This window comes from Sturnira hondurensis, unplaced genomic scaffold (assembly GCF_014824575.4).
Source record: "Sturnira hondurensis isolate 20B ecotype Veracruz unplaced genomic scaffold, ASM1482457v3 Scaffold0022136, whole genome shotgun sequence".
NCBI lineage: Eukaryota > Metazoa > Chordata > Mammalia > Chiroptera > Phyllostomidae > Sturnira > Sturnira hondurensis.
Genome location: NW_028094767.1, coordinates 2,782,154 through 2,803,675, shown reverse-complemented (window position 1 = coordinate 2,803,675; position 21,522 = coordinate 2,782,154). Strand labels below are relative to the sequence as shown.

The following is a 21,522-nucleotide window of genomic DNA, read 5'->3' as shown; positions in this document are numbered from 1 at the left end:
ATCTAATACCATGTAAGAAAAATCAACTCAAAATGGGTTAAAGACTTAAATGTAAGGTCTAAAAACTACAGAATAAAACATAAGGAAAAAGCTTCTTGACATTGGTCTAGACAATGATTTTTTGAATAAGAGCCCAAAAGCACAGGCAACAAAAACAGAAATAGACAAATGGGATTGCCTCAAACTAAAGAGCTTCTGCACAGCAAAAGAAATAACCAACAGAATGAGAAGACAACCTCCAGAATGGGAGAAAACATCTGATAAGGAGATGATATCTAATATATAAAAGGAACTTCCATAACTCAATAGCAGAAAGAAGTAACCCAAATTAAAAATAGGCAGAGGACCTGGATATGCGCGTCTCAAAAGAAGATACACAAGTGGCCAGCAGGTACATGAAAAGATGGTCAACATCACTACTCATCAGGGAAATGAAAATCAAAACCACAATGACCTATCATGTCACCCTTGTCAAAATGTCTGTTCTCAAAGACAAAAGGTAAGCTCTGGTGATGATGTGGAGACAAGGGAACTCTTGTGTATTGTTGGTAGGAAGTGGTCTTCTCACACTTGCATTCCCCACCCATTCTAAATCTGTCAGATTAGGGATGATTGCCCTTGTCTAGCTCAATAGAACTTTATTCCTTTTTATTGAAATAAGATGTAAATTTTAGGAACCAGGAGAGAGAACCTGTTCAAAGTGGTTTTCATACTCTTGTCCCCTCTCACATAAGCCTAAGACATTGAGAGAGGACTTCCCCACAGCCTGTCACTCTGGGCATGAAGGAAACTGCACAGTCTTCTGAGCTCTCACTTCTCACTGCTGCCTACTCAGTGATGGAGATTTTTGAGGCTGTTTTTCACACAGTCTGAAACCAAGTCCTCATGGGAGTACTAAGTATTGTTTTAGAGAGAGCAAGAGAATTCTGACTTTAGTATCACTTCCCCCAAGGCAAAAGTATGGTCCTGTAGTGAAATCCACTTGTAACTCCCTCTTGCTTTATTTGGGAAAAAAGACTTTTTCCCCTAACCTCTAAAAAAGAAAAAAAGCAGTGAGCAATATTCCTGAACAAGGGGCCTGAGTAAAAAATTGGTAGATTTAATTTATTCTACCTCAGTGCAACATAAAAATGGTGCAGTGATGGCCTCCCTTACTTTAGAATAGTGGCTATAAATTTACTACTTTAAAATAATGTCAGCTATTCACATGAAAAAGAAAAATTATGATATGGTAGTTCCTGGGGTCTCAGGCCACATTTGGGATCTTCTTGGGTATCTCTCACAGTATGACCTCTCACCAGTGGACTACCACACCTTCTAGCACAAGTAGGAACTAGAGACAAGGATAGAAAAGCAGACCTGCCATTAGACCTGGACAGGGCAAAAGCCCACCTACATGGGCATTTTAGGCCTCCACACGCTTTTTACATATGAGAAAATGTGCTAGATTAAAAAGGGGTGATCTGGTAGTGTAGCCACCTTAATTAATAAATAGACCCAACTTTCCTAGATATATAAAAAAGCCAAAAAAAAAACACAAAACCTTCACATCATTAATGAGTGCATGTTGCACACTTTTGTTTATCTGTGTATCAAGTCGTTTTCAGAGACTTATCCCACAGGTAGTTTTAAGTCACTGTGAGTAGCCAGCAATGATACTGGAGACTTGTTTTTCATCAGGAGAAATATCTGTGGATTACTTAGTGTAAAAAACAGAAGGATAGAATGATATATCTCTACAGGGCATTTGTTTGCAACAAAAAGGACGTTTTTCTAAATTTGATAACTGTTTTTATGTTGGGACATGAGGCAGGAGAATGGGGAGTAGATTAGGACCTTTACTTTTTTATTTTTTATATTTTTTATTTTTAATCATTCTTATTGTTATTTGTTATTCTCTGTGAAATAATATTTTTATTATTTNCATTTGTTTGCAACAAAAAGGACGTTTTTCTAAATTTGATAACTGTTTTTATGTTGGGACATGAGGCAGGAGAATGGGGAGTAGATTAGGACCTTTACTTTTTTATTTTTTATATTTTTTATTTTTAATCATTCTTATTGTTATTTGTTATTCTCTAACTGTGAAACAATATTTTTATTATTTTTTATCCAAGGACAGTTGTCTCCGTTTTTCTACTGCCACTCTCTCCCACCCCACCCACCCCCACCTCCTGCCCTTAACCCCACCTCCCTTTAGCTTTGTCCATGGGTCCATTATATATGTTCCTGATGACCCTTCCCATCCTTTCTCCCATTATCCCCCTTCCCTCCCCCTCTGGTTACTGTCAGTTTTTTTCTTTATTTCAGTGTCTGGTTATATTTTGCTTGATGTTTGTTTTCTTTTTTTAATTTATTTAAAGATTTTATTTATTTATCTTTAGAAGGGAAGGGAAGGAGAGAAGGAGAGAAATATCAGTGTATGGTTGCCTCTCATGATCCCCCTGTTAGGAACTGGCCTGCAACCCAGGCATGTGCCCTGACTGGGAATCAAACCGCAATACTCTGGTTCACTGCCCCGCGCTCAATCCACTGAGCTACACCAGCCAGGGCAGATGTTTGTTTTCTTGATTGGATTCCACTTATAGGTGAGATCATTTGTATTTGTCTTTCACCACCTAGTTTATTTCACTTAGCAGAGTGCTCTCTGGTTCTATCCATGCTGTCATGAAGGGTGGGACTTACTTCTTTCTTACTGCTGCATGGTATTCCATTTTGTAGATATACCATAGTTTTTTAATTTACCCATTTACTGATGAGCACTTAGGCTGTTTCTAGCATTTGGCTATTATAAATAGCACTGCTATGAACATACAAATGCATAAGATCTTTTCATTGGTAATTCAGGAGATGCTTAGGGTATATTCCCAGCAGAGGAATTACTAGCTCAAAAAGCAGTTCAATTTTTGATTTTTTGAGGAAACCCCATACCATTTTTCACAGTGGCTGCACCAGTCTACATTCCCACCAACAGTGCAGTAAGGTTCCCTTTTCTTTGTAACCTCTTCAGCACTTGTTGTTTGTTGATTTATTAATGATGGTCATTCTGACATGTGTGAGGTGATACCTCATTGTGGCTTTTAAAAAATATTTTATTTATTTATTTTCAGACAGAGGGGAAGGGAGGAAGAAAGAGAGGGAGAGAAACATCAATGTATGGTTGCCTCTCAAATACCCCCTACTGGGGACCTGGGCCACAACCCAGGCATGTGCCCCAATTGGGAATCAAACTTGCAGCCCTTTGGTTCACAGGCTGGCACTCAATCCACTGAGCCACACTAGCCGGAGCTCAGTGGATTTAATTTGCATCTCTCTGATGGCTAGTGATGTTGACCATCTTTTCATATGTCTATGGGTCAGCCTTATATTCTCCTTGTAGAAGTATCTTTTCCGGTCCTTTGTCCATTTTTAATTGGATCGTCTATCTTCTTGATGTTGAGTCATGTGAGTTCTTTATATATTTTGGAGCTCAAACCCTTGTCCAATGTATCATTGGCAAATATGTTCTCCCATATAGTCAGTTCCCTTTTCGTTTTTGATATGGTTACTTTAGCTCTGCAGAAGCCTTTTAGTTTGATGTAGTCCCATGTGTTTATTTTTTGCCTTTATATCCCTTGTCTTAGGAGGTATATTGGCAAAAATATTGCTACATGGATATCTGAAATTTTACTCCCTATGTTTTCCTCTAGGACTTTTATGGTGTCACAACTTATGCTTAAGTCTTTTATCCATTTAGAGTTTGTTCATGTGTATGGTGTAAGTTGATAGTCTAGTTTCATCTTTTTTGCATGTAGCAGTCCAGTTCTCCCAACACCATTTGTAGAAGAGACCATCTTTACTCCATTGTATGCTCCTGCCTCCTTTGTCAAATATTAATGACTTTAGAGACTTGGCTTTATTTCTGGACTCTCTATTCTGCTCCATTGATCTATTTGTTTGTTCTTATGCCAGTACCAGACCATTTTGATTACAGTGTCCCTACAGGAAAGATTGATATCAGATATTGCAGTCCCTACTACTTTGTCCTTTTTCCCCAAGATTGATGCGGCTACGACTTCTGACCAAGATGGAGGGATAGGTTGACACACTTTACCTCCACACACAACTAACTTCAAAACAGAAAACAACCAATACTGCCAGAAAATAAAACTTATGGAAGTCCAACAACCAAGGATTTAAAGAAGAAATATTCATTCCGTTGGGTATGAGGCAGGCGGAGAGGATATGGTGTGGCCTCAGTGAGGTGGCGGTAGAAAGTCAGCAGCTGTAGTGCCAGCAGAGTAAGTGGTCCCACATTCACATGGGGCAGATAAAAACCAGGACAGATACCTGGGGAGCAAGCAATCCTGGCCCTAGCCCAGACTGTGCAGCCCAGGGTTCCAGAGTTGGAAAATAAAGCCTCATAACTTCTGGATGTAAAAACCAGTGGTGGCTGGGGTGGCAGAAGAAACTGATGTCTCTCAGGAGAATCTGTTTAAAGGATCTGCACTGTTCTAGAACATATGCAAACCCACCCACTCTGGGATTCAGCACCAGAGCAGCAACTAGAAGGGTGACAGTTATATACAGAAACTGAGGGAAGTGACTAGAAATGGGGTGAAAGCCAAGCAAGCGACACTGTTTCCTCTCCAGCCCCTCCCCTACATGCAACACCACAAACTGGGTTGCCCCACCCTGGTGAATACCTAAGGCTCTGCCCCTTACCATGTAATAGGTGCACCAAGACAGGAAGTCAAAGCCACTCTACCTAATACACAGAGCCAAGCATAGGGAGGCTGCCAAACTGAGGAGAGAGGGAAATGTGGCCCAAATGAAAGAACAGATCAAAACTAAGTGCAGCAGAGGTAACCAATCTATCTCCACATTAAAAGCAACCTGTTTTGATGCACAGTTCAAGATATTGGTGATAGAGATGCTCAGAGAACTTGTTGAATATGGCAAATACATACGGGGAGAAATGAAGGCTACACTAAATGAAATGAAGAAAAACCCAGAGAACCAACAGTGAAGTGAAAGAAGCCAGGGTTCAGATCAATGATTTGGAACATAAGGAAGAAACAAACAGTCAGTGAATAAAGAATGAAGGAACAAGAATTCAAAAAAACAATGAGAGAATAAGAAGACTCTGGGACATCTTCAAAAGTGCCAACATCTGAATCATAGGAATGCCAGAAGAAGAGGAAGAGCAAGAAATTGAAAACTTATTTGAAAAACTAATGAAAAAAAACTTCCCTAATTTGGTGAAGGAAATAGACGTGCAAGTCCAGGAAGCACAGAGTCCCAAAGAAGTTGGACCTAAAGAGGACCACACCAAGACATATCATAATTCAAGTGCCAAAGGTTAAAGACAAGAGATAATCTTAAAAGCAGCAAGAGAAAAGAAGAGAATTACCTACAAAAGAGTTCCATAAGACTATCAGCTGATTTCTCAAAAAAAAAAAAACTTTGCAGGCAAGAAGGGACTAGAAAAGTATTCAAAGTCATGAAAAGCAAGGAGTTAACACCAAGATTACTGTACCCAGCAAAGCTATCATTTAGAATGGAAGGGCAGATAAAGTGCTTCCAAGACAAGGTAAAGAAAGCTAAAGGAGTTCATCATCACCAAGTCCCTATTACATGAAATGTTAAAAGGACTTTTTTTAAGGAAAAGAAGAAAATCAAAACTATGGAGAGTGTAATGACAGCAAACTCACAACTATCAACAACTGAATCTAAAAAAAAAAAACAAAAACAAACTAAGCAAACAACTAGAACAGGAACAAAGTCATAGATATGAAGATCACATGAAGGGTTATCAGCAGGGAGGGGGACCAGGGATAAGGGGGGAAAAGTACAGGGATTAAGAAGCATAAATGCTACATACAAAGTAGACAGGGGGAGGTTAAAAATAGTATAAGAAATGGAGAAGCCAAAGAACTTATATGCATGACCCACAGACATGAACTAAGGAGGCAAGATTGCTGGAAAGGAGGGAGGCACCGAATGGAGGGGAGCAAAAGGGAAAATAATTGGGACAACTGTAATATCATACTCAATAAATATTACAAATATTTTTTAAAATATTGCTGCCCTGGGTGGTGTGGCTCAGTGGACTGAGTACCAGCCTACCAACCAAAGGGTCACTAGTTCAATTCCCAGTCAGAGCACATGCCTGGGTTGCGTGCCAGGTCCCCAGTAGGGGGCATGTGAGAAACAACCACACATTGATGTTTCTCTTCCTCTCTCCCTCTCTCTAAAGATAAATAAATAAATAAATAATGTTTAAAAGATTGCTGAGGTTATTCTGGGTTTTGGGGGGCTCCATATAAATTTTTGAAATTTGTTCTAAGGAACTTTATTTCTATGCTCTATATTCCTCTGATGTTGGAATGTTTTAATAAAGACAATGTATCACTTTTATAATTAAGCAATTATAATAAAACACAATTAATAAATAATACATTTAATAAATATTTTTAAAATATTTATTGTTCTACATTATAAATGCTGAGTCAATCTTTGTTTAAAAATAAGACAGAGAATTTTTAATTCTTTTTATTGGGTGACACTGGTTAAAAAAGTTATACAGGTTTCAGGTGCACAGTTCCACAATGTGTCATCTTACACTGTACTGTGTGTTCACCCTCCTCCCAGTCATCTCCTTCCATCACCGTTATCCCCCTTTACCCTTCTCCACTTCCCCCCATCCCCCTACCCTGGCAATCACCACACTGTTGTCCATGCTTTTTTTCTCTTCCTTTTTTTGTTCAATCCTTCTATTTGCACCCCTAAGCCCCCAACATTCCACCCCCTGACACCTGTCTATCTCTATTTTGCTTGTTAGTTCGTTTTGTTCATTAGATTCTACATGAGTGTCTTTCTGTCACTGGCTTACTTGACTTAGCATAATTCTAAGAGAGGGGATTATTTTTTAAAGGAAAACCAATTTCGATAAACTCGGTGCCTGTACCTACAGGGACAACAAGGTGACTATGATATGCTTGCTGCAGAGATGCTTTCTTCTTTGAAACTTTATTTGGTTTTTCATTCTATGACCCACTACTTAATGGGACACTTTAGTTGGCCTTCCCCCAAGGTTCATTCACAACTCTTGTAAACAATCTCAAAGTCATTTTGCTGGAGCAGGTGCTATTTTCTAAGCAGGTCTCACCAAGGGGTTGCATAATAATTAACAACCTTCAGATTAGAAGAATTTAAGGTCTCATTTCTGGCAAAGGATACATGTGCCAAACATGCAATAATGTTTTTGAAACTTGCTGTGCTATGAGGAGGCTTCAACACCATAATACAAGAACTCAGCATATTAAAGAGTTCTTTTTCTCTGAAAACAACTCTTAAGAGTCTAGAGATTGCCACTCTTTGCAGCAAAGTGAAGCTCTGTTTTCTGAGAAACAGTAAACCTGGGTTTTCAGGGTCCTCTCTTTCACTCCAGGTACTTCACGTATTACCAAGTAGCCGAAGTCAGCTACACTACATACTCCAAACGAGGCAGATTGGTAATGCAGCCTGCAAATTTAGTGTTGAATCTGACTCTTAAATTTGCAAAATGTTAGAGACTTGAAAAGGAATGTCAATCCCATGACAGCAAATGCAGATACTAGCCAATGCAGAGGTCTCCATGTTCTCCAGGTTCTGTTTGATTTGGAGAACAGATGCTCTTAACTTTAGACATGTAACATAGAGACGTTTCAGATGAAGTGCCTAAATGGCCAGAGATACCCGTAGAGCTGCTGGCTGTGGTTGTTCCCCATGGTTTCTTCCCCTCTAACATGTCTTGTTTGATATTTTAGGAGTTCGTGATGATTGTCGTCTTTGGTTTGGAGTTCATCATTCGAATCTGGTCTGCAGGTTGCTGTTGTCGGTACAGAGGATGGCAAGGAAGACTGAGGTTTGCCCGAAAGCCCTTTTGTGTTATAGGTGAATATCAAAATCCAGACACTTGGATTTCTGCGTCCTTTTCTTCTGTCTCCTGTCTATATTGCAACATTTAATTAATATTCAAAGTTAATATTCGTGGAGTGTTTATCACATCAGGCACTCTTTCATTTTAAGAAGTGTTGACTCATTTAATCCTCACCACAACACTGTGAGGTAGATGTTTTTATTATCCCCATTTTATAGATGAAAAACCTTAGACAAAGAGAAATAAATTACTAAAAGTCATATAGGTGGTAAGTGGTCGGACCTAGGATTTGAGCCAGAGGTGTGGCTCTGGAATACCCACTTGTATCAAGTTACAGTGTCACCCCTGTTACAGGTATTAGGGGAGCATTCATTTCAGTGATTACAAAACCTCTTTCTTCTCTGCAATATGAGCAGTGTCCTTTTTATGCTTTTATTAACTGGAATGGATAGAAGTGTAGTAGACCTGGTAACACATACCAGATAGTGCTCCTCAAGACTGATTACAAGTATGTTTTGCTTTGTGCATTTGTAGCCTCAGACCAGATCAAGTGTTTTCCACTCTGGAATATGTGGCCCCCACCCTGAAGTCCTGAAGTACAAATTATATTCCTGCACCTCCCCTGATGCTGTGGGCTCAGGGGGACTCCATTCACCTGGGTACCAGCTACAAATTGTACTTCGTAACAAAGATGCCACATGGCATTCTGAACTTAAGATCTAGGATCTTCCAGCAATATATTTTAAAGGGTATCATATCTCAATATAAAATTCATGATTTTTTTTTAAGTGTACAAAATCCAGGCATATTTTATGAGAGCAGACATACAATAATTCCAGGGAGAAGTAGTTCCTATGTGCACAATTTTAAGATTTTTTATTTTATTTATTTATCTTTAGAGAGGAAGGGAAGGAGAGAAGGAGAGAAACATTAATGTATGGTTGCTTCTCATGAGTCCCCTGCTGGGAACTGGCCTGCAACCCAGGCATGTGCCCTGACTGGGAATCGAACCACAATCGTGTGGTTCGCAGGCCTGCACTCAATCCACTGAGCTACACCAGCCAGGGCTAAAACTCATGTTTTAAAAAATCATAAGTTGCCTAATTTTCAGCCCTTTATTCCTAAATATTTCAATGTAGATTTCCTAAGAATAAGGATATTCTTTTATATAATCTTCATCGATTGAATATCGATACAGTATCTAATCTGCTGGCTGTATTCTGCTTTTGTCAATTGACCCAGTGATGTCCTTCATGGCATTCTTTCCTCTTCAGTGCATGACCTAACATCACTTACTGCATTTAGCTGTCATGCCTCTTTAGTCCCCTTTAACCCAGAACTGTTCCTCAGACTTTCTTGGCCTCTTGATTTTGACACTATAGAAGAATATAGCCTCATACTCCCCTGTTTTAAAAAATAAAATTTTCTTCCTTGGGGGGCAAAAATAAACCCAATATATAAAAGCTATTGTTGTTGTTGTTATGGTTGTTATTTAACAGCTATATTTGGTTTTCTTGGTCTCTTTGCCTTCTCACTTCTTGGCAGCCATTCAAATCCAGATACTGCACGGTCTTGGTGAGGATTACTTATTTCAACTATTTCCAATCTCTAAAAGTGGATTCGTAGTCTACAAAGTAGTGTAGACCATCTTCTTCATCCACAACAGGTTTTTTGTTTGGTTTCAGAAGTCAGGAAGTAATGAGACATCTTCTTAGTTCCCTCCTTCACCCCTGTTGCCTGTGGCAGGGGCAGAGTGATTTAAGGAGGAGCTGGAGGAAGTGCCTCCCGTCCTTGGGCACTGTGAAGAAGAACCTTTTATTCCACCCTTGTTGGGAAGGAAGAGCCCTGTCCTGGGGATGGGAGAATGGGTGGGCTCCCCACACACTTTCTGCCAGTGAGGTAATTTCATAGTATACATATTCCAAAAGAGTCACCATTTATTCAATCACTATAGAATTTAGCGGTGTGGGGAGCACTGTAGTAAATACAGTGAAGTTATAAATTAATTCAATCTTTAAAGGCCTTGTCTGTCCAGCTGCCTCTCTTCTACAAGTACAGGCTTTCCTCTTTTTTGGAAGCCATTGCTCAGGTGTAGAGGAAAGTAGGTCGTAACTCCCAGACATGCAGGTCCATCCAGCCCTAAGGCATATTAGTGGAAGCATTTGATATTTCTCTCTGGAGACTGTCACTCTTTTCAATTCTCTGATGTTTCAATAAACATCATGAAGGACTATAACTTGATGTGAAACTGCCGTACAAGTACTTTCTGTCCTATAAGGGACCCAAACAAAACAACTCACAAGGCAGGTGGCTGGCCAAGACTCTCTCCACTTCTACAGGATAAGGTTAGATCACGGATGACTGAGAGAGTGTTCTAGTTCAGATTTTAAAACCAATTAAGACTTGGTTTTGTTCCAGTTCCAGAGGCAATGCCAATGTATTTCTGGCTCCCAAGCTGAAAAGAAAGTTCTTTCCCAGATGTCTGCTGCCTTTTGATAGCTGTTTGCAACTGTGCATTCATCGATACATCTTAGTCCTCTCATCTTTCTCTCCCTATCTCAGATCCTTGCAGGTTTTGAAGCAACACGTGGTTCTAAACAGGATGGGTTTTTTGTTTGTTTGTTTTTAAATTTATTGATTATACTATTACAGTTGTCCCATTTTTCCTCCTTCACTCCCCTCCACCCTGCACCCTCTCCCACATTCCCCCACTTAGTTCAGATCATTGAGTCATGCGTGTATGCTCTTCGGCTTCTCCATTTCCTACACTATTCTTAACCTCCCCCTGTCTATTTTGTATGTACCATTTATACTTCTTAATAACTGTACCCTTTCCCCTATTCTCCCTGGTCCCCCTCCCTGCTGATAACCCTCTATGTGATCTCCATTTCTATGATCTTATTTCTGTTCTCGTTTGCTTAGTTTGTTTTTGTTTTTTATTTTTAGATTCAGTTGTTGACAGTTATGTTTGTTGTCATTATACTGTTCACAGTTTTGATCTTCTTCTTTTCCTTAAAAAGTTCCTTTAACATTTCATGTAATAGGGACTTGGTGATGATGAACTCCTTCATCTTGACCTTATCTGAGATGCACTTTATCTGCCCTTCCATTCTAAATGATAGCTTTGCTGGATAGAGTAATCTTGTATCTGGTCTTTGCTTTTCATGACTTTGAATATTTCTTCTCAGCTCCCTCTTGCCTTTAGGTTTCCTTTGAGAAACTAGCTGATAGTCTTATGGGAATTCCTTTGTAGGTAACTCTCTTCTTTTGCTGCTTTTAAGATTCTCTACCTATCTTTAATCTTGGGTAATGTAATTATGATGTGACTTGGTGTATACTTTCTTGGGTCCAACTTCTTTGGGACTCTCTGAGCTTCCTGGATTTCCTGGAAGTCTATTTTCTTTACCAGATTGGGAAAGGTCTCCTTCATTAGTTTTTAAAATTAGTTTTCAATTTCTTGCTCTTCCTCTTCTTCTTCTGGTACCCCTATGATTTGGATGTTAGAACATTTAAAGTTGTCCCAGAGGTTCGTAAGCCTCTCCTAATTTTTTTTTTTTTTGAGTTCTTGTTTCTTCATTCTGTCCTGGTTAAATGTTTATTCTTCCTTCTGGTCCAAATTGTTGATTTGAGTCCCAATTTCCTTCCCATCACTGATGGTTCCCTGTACATTTTCCTTTATTTCACTTTGCATAGCCTTCACTTTTTCCTCTGTTTTGCAACCATACTCAACCATTTCTGTTGAGCATCATGATTACCAGTATTTTGAACTCTGCATCTGATAGGTTAGCTATCTCTTCATCACTTAATTGTGTTTTTTCTGGAGCTTTGATCTGTTCTTTCATTTGGGCATTTTTTATTGTCTTAGCACACCTATTACATAGTGAGGGGCTAAGCCATAAGTATACACCGGGGTGGGGCAACCCATGTAGCTTCGCTTTGGTGCTGTATGTGGGGGAGGGGTCTGAGAGGGAACAATGCCACCTGCTGGCTTTCAGATGGTTTTCAGCCCAGCCTCCACTACCCACAAGCAAATTGGGTCTTTCTGGTGCTGATTCCCAGGTGGGCGGGTTTGCGCATGTTCTAGGACCCTGTGGGTCTCTCCAGTGAATTGTCCTGTGAGGCTGGGAGTGTCTCCAGCCACTGCAGCCCCCATAGGTTTCTTCAGTCAAAGATTTTGAGTCTTTATTTCTTCACACTAGAACCCTGGGTTGCGCAGTTTGTCTGGCTCCCCGGTTGTTCCTCCCAGTTTATCTGCATGCAAATGTCAGACTGCCCACTCCACCAGCTACTACCTTGACTGCTCCAGCAGCCACTGCCTTGCCATGAGCCCTCTCCACCCCAGCTGCCTGTCTCTGCCCCTCCTACCAGTCTGAATGAATGTTTCTTCCTTAACTCCTTGGTTGTTCAACTTCAATACAGTTTGATCCTCTGGTAGTTCTGGTTGGTTTTGCACTTAAATTTGTTACTGTCCTTCTTTTGGTTGTGCGAGGAGGCACAGTGAATCTACCTATGCCTCCATCTTGGCCAGAAGTCCTAAATATGATGTTATGTTATCTGTAAGTCTCAACATCTATGGACCTATTAATAATAACCTTACAAATTTAGTATAACATGCTTTAGGCATATATTTAGTTTAGTTAACTCCCCCAGCCTTTTTTTCATTTGGATATTTTACCTCTAGTAAATTAATCATTTTGGAAGAAAATTCTATGAATAAATATATAATGAATCCCTATTAGAACAAAGACAACATTTGTACTTACATTTAGGGTTACTATTCATTTCTTTCAGTCATTTATTAATGTACGTATAACAGTTTTGACCCAGTAGTCCACCTGCATTGAGGTACTGGTGAAATATATTCAAATGTGGCTCTTCAGTATAAGGTCAATAAAATTTAACTTACACAGAGGGACAAAATGTTACTGCCGGACACTGCCAGGCAGTAGGTTGTACCAGGTGACAAAACCCTTTCTGGGCCTGTTTAATAGGTCCATAAAAATAATTGATGTCACCCAATGAACCCTGTACTTCCCTTTCTCAACATAATTTACCATGATGAAATGAAAAAAGGAATAACATCTCTCTCATCTGTCCATGAAAACTGTTCAGAGTTTGGAAATGTAGCTAAGATTTCTCAAGACTCCATGTATTTGTAAGATTTGATTACTCTGAATATGCCGAATACACACCCAAACATCTGTAGAAGTCTTGAGTGTTCAGAAAATGATTGTGATGAGCTGGCTATGCCTTCAGTATGGAAAATGCTCTCTGTAAGCACAGCAATGTTGTTCTTTCCAACTGGAAAGAGCTGGAAGCCGCCTCAGTGGTCAGCTAGTGAACCTCCTATAGAATTGAGCCCTCTAGACCAACTGACAGTATTTGGACACAATTTGATAGAGGCCCACAGGCCAGTTCCCAAGGATTTTAGCACTGCCCCCACCCCGAGCTCCCACCCTCTTAGCCCTGCAGTCTAGCCAGAATCAGGAGCTTTACAAAACCTTGTTGATGTACCAAAGCACTTGTTGATTTAAAAAATCATAAAATCATCGTATACTTGTGTGAGTGGGAAAAACATTTTAAACAATAGTGCTTATCTATAGGAAGGGGAAAATCTATTTAATTTTTTTAATTAAGTGCATTCTTCCATTACCATATTTGTTTATATCTGCTTGACCGGGAGTTTGCTTTGAAAACTGATAAAATCTTTTTTTAATTACAAAATTATTCCTTATACGTATACGTTCAATTTACATCTCTTCCCTAAGGCTTTGTTGAAATAACATGTCTGCAGCTAGGGGCAATGACTACTGCTTTACCAATTTAGAGAGATAAATATATTTCGGGATGACTATCCAGGTTGCCCTTCATTTCCCTGAGCTGGCTGCTTTACAATTTCTCTATATTCAAGCCCAAATCACTCACTCAGTGAACATTCTCAATTGAAAATGTGTGAAATAACTTCAAAGACTGATTTCATAGCCATTCCTTTTTCAAGCTTTCATTAATGACCTACCTGAAAATTGCAAATAGTGCCAAAGGCTGGCACTTACATCAGGATAATGAGCCTGATGCATCAGGAAGCCAACAAATTACTTCCAACAGTGGATTTTTGGATTCCCTGGTGACTCTGAAGACAGATATAACAGGCCCATATTTTTCAATCTTGCAATGCATCTCAAGGAAACAGAAAATACCAGCTTGTTAATCTTGGATCTGTATTTGATGCTAAATACAAGTTGATTTCTTAATGCTACTTTAACAGTTTTTCTTCAGTGTGATATTTCCACAAGGGGACAAAAAAGGCAAACCACAGCATCGACATTTCCCCCGTGAATTGAGCAAATATTTCTTTGACATAACAGTCTCTTGGGAAAATGCTTAAAAGTGTCTTTGTTCTTAATGAGAAAAAATAACCAGCCTCTTACTAGGCTAAAACATAACTGAAGCCTTTATTAAAATCAACCATATAGCCAAGGCCTCTCTAACATACCCGTGAGTTCATCTCATTAAAAGTCGACTTCAGCAGCTAATGTGTTCAGAAGTTAAATTGGAGATTCCCAGAACTGCCACCGGCTTCTTAAGTGAAGATTTGGGACAGCGTTTTTTGTTTGCTTCTCTGCCTTCTCCAACTTTTGTTCTAAGAGATGGTAAATTTTATTCTAAGTCCTTGAATTGCATCATTTTCTATACTTTCTAACCTCTTCTCTCCTTTGGTAAAAGTTACATTCTCTCAAGTTATTTCCTACCGATTGATTTACCACAAAACATTGAAGCCATTTCCATCCTTTTAGTTACTCATAGCTGATATTTATTAGCTTCTATATTGCTAGGTACTGCTCCAAGCACTCTATAAATATTGTATCCCATTTTGTAGATGAGGAAGTAAGACAGGGCTTAAGAGACTTGTCCACAGTTAGAAAGATGGTAGGTGACAGAAACAGGATTCACTGCTGGTGATTTCCCTCCAGAAAACTATATGTACCTGATGAACTGTTTTTATTCACACTGCTGACATCAACTCTAAGGACATTTTTTTTCTCACACCAACCAATTCTCCAACTCTCCAGACATAAACTGGGCATTCAACAACTCAATTAAATTCTGATACTAATTACCCAGAGTTAGTGCAGACACACAGATTACGAACTTACACCCACAGGGCTCCCCCTGCATAACCCCCAGCCTTGACTTCAAACGCCAGCCACAGTGCGGTGCCTAGGCTGCATACACTTCTGCCCAGCTGACTACAAATTTAGGAGTTTCCACATCCCTCCCATCTCAGGTTTGATAATTCACTAGAATGACTCACAGAACTCAGGAAAGCCTTTCACTTACTATGATTGGTTTATCATAGAAGATGCAATTTCAGAATAGCCAGATGGAAGAAAAGTGCAGGACAGGGTGGGTGAGGGAATGATTACCGCGGAGCTTCCATGCCCTTTCCCAGGCATGCCACCCACCCAGCACCTCGGTGTGTTCACCAACCTGGAAGTTCTCAGAACCCCGTGGTTTGGATATTTTCATGCAATTGTCATTGCATAGACATGACTGATTAAATCACTGGTCATCGGTGATTAAACTCATCTCTAGCCCCTCTGGATTTTCAGAAGTCCAGGGTTGGGCTTAAAGTTCCAACTCCCTAACCATGTTTTGGTCTTTCCAGCAACTTAATGCTATCGAGAGACTCCCAGCTACCAGTCATTTCATTTGCATACAAAACCACTGTCACTCCAGAGATTCCCAAGGTTTTAGGAGCAAAGTGTCAGGAACCCAGGACAATGCCCAAGCAAGTATCTATTGACATTTCCCATTGCATCACACTACCCAACTCGGAGAAAATTGCCCTTATTGTTTATTAGTATTTTTAAATTAAATTGAATTAAACCTTACTTATTGTCATCAACTCCCACAGAACCTGGTGCTTTTATGTTCATCTTTAGCAATCCGAGAATTTTGAATGAGAGGCTGGACTTTACAAAATGACTTTGAAAGCAGTATCAGCCTTAAGTATACCAGGTTTAGTATCAGGTTACCTATTGCAATTCTCTAATCTAAAGGGGAAATTGGGCTCTAAAATAGACTTACTCAGCCTGTTTCAGATTGCATATTCTCTTGAGCAAAATCATCTTGAGGTTCTCCATGTAGTTCCCAACTCAAGACATCTCCAGGATAAAAGATGTTTCCTGTCCCAGAAAAGCCCTTAAATGTTTGTTAACATTAGTAGACTACTGAGAAAACTCTTTAGGTAATTGTTGACCTGGTGCACAAATTTTAACTTGTCAAGTAGCTTGATTAGCTGATATAACTTAACCATATAGATTCCCTTAGAAGGAAATGAATAATGAAAGATTATTTCCCACTCTGTCTATAAACTTCAGTGGTGCATTGTAAAATGTTGTACTAATAGCCTGTACTATCAAGTGTTATGGAAGAAAATTCATTCACAGATAGAACACTTACAATACACCAGACATGATCTCAGGTCTAAAAACCACAAAGGTGAATAAAATGTGGTCCTTGCCTGTAAGAGGGCAGTCTCCTGGGCCCTTAAAGAAGGACCACACTGGAAGGAGGGAGACTGCACTGAAGCAAAGTAAAGGCGATGGAGGTGGAAGTAGTCATGGGAAGGGGGTATAGAATGTCATGACTAATTGCATGAGACACAGGAACAAAAGGTACCCTGGGTTTTGAGCTTAGTCATTCAACAAATATTTATACAATGTTCACCATGTCCAAGGATGATTCTAGATGCTGGGGAGATTGAGTTGCACCAAATGAGCAAGGTCTTACTCATAGAACTAATATCCCAGTGGACAGAAGAAACAATACACAAGCTTGTTTGTATAAAACAAGATAATGTCAACGAGATATAAATGCAATGAAGACAATAAAACCGAGATATTGGGCACTTTTTTAGATGGGGTGGCCTGAGAAAGTCTTTCTAAGGAGTAATCATCAAGTTGACCTGAATGTTAAAAAGGAACCAGCCATGAGAAGATTTAGGCACAGATCTTTTCTGGACAGAAAATAGTAAGTGGGAACATTCTTAATACCCAGTGAAATTGGCTTGTCCAAGGAAAAGGCATGAGGTCACTTTGGCTAGAACTCAGTGGGTAGCGGGGAGACTAGTAGGAGCTCATGGGGAGACAGGCGCAGGTCACACAGAGGTCACACGAAGGCCATGTAGGCCATATGAAGGCATATAATCACCTGATATGAGGAAGCTTCTAGAGACAGGCAACCAGGTAAAGGTCTAATAGATGGGTGGCAGGTACAACGTTGAATATTTGAGCTAAAAAACTTTTTTAATCAGACAGCAAGAAGTATGAGTATACAAGGCTCTAGGTGCTTTAGTCATTTATACCTGTTTGAACTTCTTATCAGCAATATACAAATTTTATCCATTCAGAAGAATATAAATCTACTCCCTCTTACTTTTCCACATAGGTATATATCTACCCTTAGAAACAGAAAATTTCAAAATGAAAAACAAAATGCATTATGCTCTATGAGCCACTGGAATTAGGGGAATGTGATGGACACTTATCCACGGGCCTGTGGTAACGACCACCAATAAACAATCCCTAAGAGCCCGCTTACCGAGACTCCTCTGCACCCTTTTACTTATAGATAGTTGCAATGCAGATTTATTTCATTAAAGATTATTCATTTCCTCTGATAAATTGTCCCTCTTTGCCTTGAGATGTTATCTGAAGACTTATGATCAATAAGAAACATTAAAGTGTCACTAGGGGGTAAATTTTCAAAATAGTGCTTGAAATTTGCCGGTATGAGTCCCATTAACTTCAGTGGAAGTCCTGCAGTTACACCGCTGCACGTGGCTTTGAAAATGTCCTACAGCACGTCTCTGCAGTGCTTTTTTTTTCATTTTTAATAAATACCACAGAGCAACCCCGTGAGCAGCTGATTGCAGTATTTAAGAACAGGGATAATGTATTGTGCAGTAGGAGGCTTTTAAAATTAGATTTTAAAGCCTCATTCCTGTTAAGAGTCACAACAACCATATAAATACACCTTTAATTCTTCAAAGAGCACCTTTCTATCAAGTAATTTGGAGCTCAATTAGAATATAGTGCTCATAAAGCAGCACCATGTCCCTCTGAGACATTGTTTATCTCACTCTATGGACAGAAAATTTGAGGCGCTGTGAAATGAGAGTGCCTTGTACCTGGCTCCTAAGTCAGCGGTGAAGCCAGGAACAGAATTCTGGCCTCCCTATGGTCCATTGCTCTAAAGCGCTGCCTCCGTAAGAATCAAATTTAATAACAGCATAATCCACTTAATCTACATGTGGAAGAACAATGAGGGTACAGGGAAAATGAATTCATTGCCAGGGCTGGTGGGAGACCATGTTACATAGACTAGCAACGTTCCTTTCAGGATCCCAATTTCCTCAATGGTACCCGGTGCTGTGAAAGGGATGATCCTAATCCCACCGGCTACATCAGCAAAGGACTTTTTGATTTTCTTCACTTTCAAACATAAGTAAAAGTTCCACCTAAAAATGCTGCAAACCCATCTTTTTTGTTAGAAATAACTTACTGATTCTTTTAATTATGAAAGGAAACAGTGTATTAATTCCCCCCTGGGCCCCTTTTGGTTTGAAATAAAAAAAAAAAAAACAAATTGAGTTAAATGCTCAACTCACAGTCTTCCTTGAGACAAAGGATAATAAGTGAACCTTCACTTCATTTTTGACTTTTCATTACTTGTCCACTAATTCACTGTGTTTGTGTGCATGCTAATCAATTTATTGCCTGCTTTTTGCATACACATTAAAGAAGGGGCAATAGTTTAAGATCTATGTTTAGATAAGAAATCTTCCTGTGAAGCTGAAATAACAGAAGGTTGGGAGTTGGACAATCTGGAGTTACGTGAACAGAAATAAAATTTCATAGTTTAAATTGTAAATCACATTTAGGGACTATCTCATATAATTCCTATAAAAATCTTATTAAAGTTAAAAGAGATTATGATACCCATTTTACATATTTAAAATGGAAGGTTAGATTAAAAGTTTTATCGGGGTCATACTGCATATAGGCAAAAGAGTCAGAACCCAAAACACAGAGAGAGACATTTGCTCACATCAAGTCCCAAGGTCTTTCTACACACCACGTCTCCTTGCACCACCCACTGTGGGACAGGAACAAATCCGTAAGCCACCTGTCACCTCTGTTTCCCCTACCCAAACCTCCCCACATCCCATATTTTAGTTGATGTGAAATCTAAAAGAAAATAGATGTCAGTGTCATAAAATCTATAATTCTTCTCATCAGTCATCTTCCTAAAATCAGACTTCTTTTTCAATTTTTTATTTTGAAATAACTTTAGACTTATACTTAGAAGTTATATAAAAATAGTCCAAAGAGTTCCCTGGTACCCATGGACTTTCATCCAGCTTCCCTCAGTGATAGCATCTGACATAACTGTAATGCTATTATCAAAGCCAGTAAGCTGATACGGATACATACAACTAACTAAAGTACAGACATTCAGGCTTCACCAATTTTTGCATGCATTCAATTTTTTCTATATGCAACCCATTGAAACCTTATTGCGTGTATAAATTAACCACCACAATCAAGATACAAAACTTTCTCGTAACCCTAAAGTATCTTGGAGTGCCACCCCTTGTGTTATCCCTTTAGAGTCGCTCTTCCCCCTCCAAATCCGGACCCCTAGGAATTATGAACCTATTTTCCATGACTGTAATTTTGTCATTTGTAGAATGTTATGTAAATGGAACCGTGTAGTAATAACCGTTTGAGTGGCCTTTTCACTCAGTGCGATGCTCTTGAGATCCATCCAAGTCACTGCATGCATCAGTAGTTACTCCTTTATAGTATTCCACAATATTGATATCTCATACTTTCTCCATTTATATATTTCAGGTCAATGGGTTGTTTCTGGATTGGGGCTGTTTCTGTATTTTGGGTACTATGAATATTTACATACTGGTTTTTATATGAACATAGGCTTTTCCTTCTCTGGGACAAATACCCAGGAGTGATATTACTGGGTCATATGGTAAGTGTTGGTTTAACTTTATCAGAAACTGCCAAACTCTTCTCTAGAACATGGCCATTCCTTTCAAAATATAAAAATGCCTAGAATATTTCATGGCAGTGAATTACATCTATACTGACTTAAGTGACATTTTTTTATTTTCATAGAAAATGTATAATTCTGCTTTATCTGGTGTTTTATGAAAATTATTTCATAAGCAGAAGTTTCTAAAATTTATATTTAACCCTCTGGACCAATAAAACAAATGAAAATATAGTCCATTAGAAAGCAGTTCTTCATGATCTAGTAAATGAATGTAATTTTGATGTTTATATAAATGAATTGTTGAGTGATCAATTAATGTAAAAAGTCAATACTCTACAAATTCCTGAAGGATCATTGCTTAAATCTAACTTGACTTAATTGAAAGTCCTTTTTCAAGCAAACTTTAATGATACCATTAGTAATTATGCTTGCCTGCTAAAAGATACATACATATACAGTTGTCCCTCAGAATCAGCAGGGGTTGGTTCCTGGACCTCCACAGGTACCAAACTCCCCAGAAGCTCAACCCCTCATATAAAATGGCCTAGGGTTTGCGTATGACCTATGCACTTTCCCCCTTTCATGTGCTTTGAACCATCTCAGACTAGTTATAATACCAAATGCAACATAGAAGATATGCAAATAGTTGTCATACTGTATGGCTTAGGGAATAATGTCAAGGAAAAATGTCTGTATATGTTCAGTACAAATGCAACCATCCTAGGTCTAATTACACAGTACATGTGAGCAACAACATATTTTTTTCTTTCAAATATTTTTCTTCCATTTTAAAATTATTTTTATTTTTCAATTACAGTTAACATGCATTATTATATTAGTTTCAGGTGTGTACCCCCAGTGATTAAACATTACATAACCTACTGATTATCCTGATAAATCTGACACACCATAAGTAGTTATTAGAATATTATTGACTGTTTCCTATGCTGTACTTTATGTCCCCATGACTATTCTGTAACAACAAATTTGTACTTCTTAATCCCTTCACGTTTTTTAACACATCTTCCCTCCCCAAAAGCCCTCCCACCTGACAACCATCAAAATGTTCTCTGTATCTGTGAGTCCCTTTTTTTTCTGCTTCTTTTTATTTTGCTTTTTAGATTCAATTGTGTATTTATTGCCATTTTATTGTTCATATTTTTAATCTTTTTTTCTTCTTCTTAAATAAGACCCTTTAACACTTCATAAAATACTGGTTTGTTGGTGATGAACTCCTTTAGCTTTTCCTTGACTGAGAATCTCTTTATCTGGCTTTTGATTCTAAATGATAGCTTTGCTGGGTAGAGTAATCTTGGTTGTAGGTCTTTGCTTTTCATCACTTTGAATATTTCTTGCCAATCCCTTCAGGCCTACAGACTTTCTGTTGAGAAATCAACTGACAGTTTTATGGGAACTACTTTTAGGAAACTAATTGCTTTTCTCTTGCTGCTTTTAAGATTCCTTCTTTGTCTCTAGCCTAGTGCATTTTAATTATGATGTGTCTTGGTGTGCACCTCTTTGTGTTAATTTTGTTTGGGACT

The 21,522-nt window shown here is 38.9% G+C and overlaps 1 protein-coding gene across 3 annotated transcripts in view; it reads left to right on the top strand.

The window, feature by feature from the left end:
• KCNQ5 (potassium voltage-gated channel subfamily Q member 5) overlaps positions 1 to 21,522 on the top strand; it is a 504,767-nt gene that overhangs the window by 365,112 nt on the left and 118,133 nt on the right. For all 3 annotated transcript variants that reach the window (XM_037034317.1, XM_037034316.1, XM_037034318.1), the window contains exon 3: positions 7,791 to 7,917. In XM_037034317.1, coding sequence (XP_036890212.1) covers positions 7,791 to 7,917 — 127 coding nt within the window. The remainder of the gene's footprint in view (positions 1 to 7,790; positions 7,918 to 21,522) is intronic.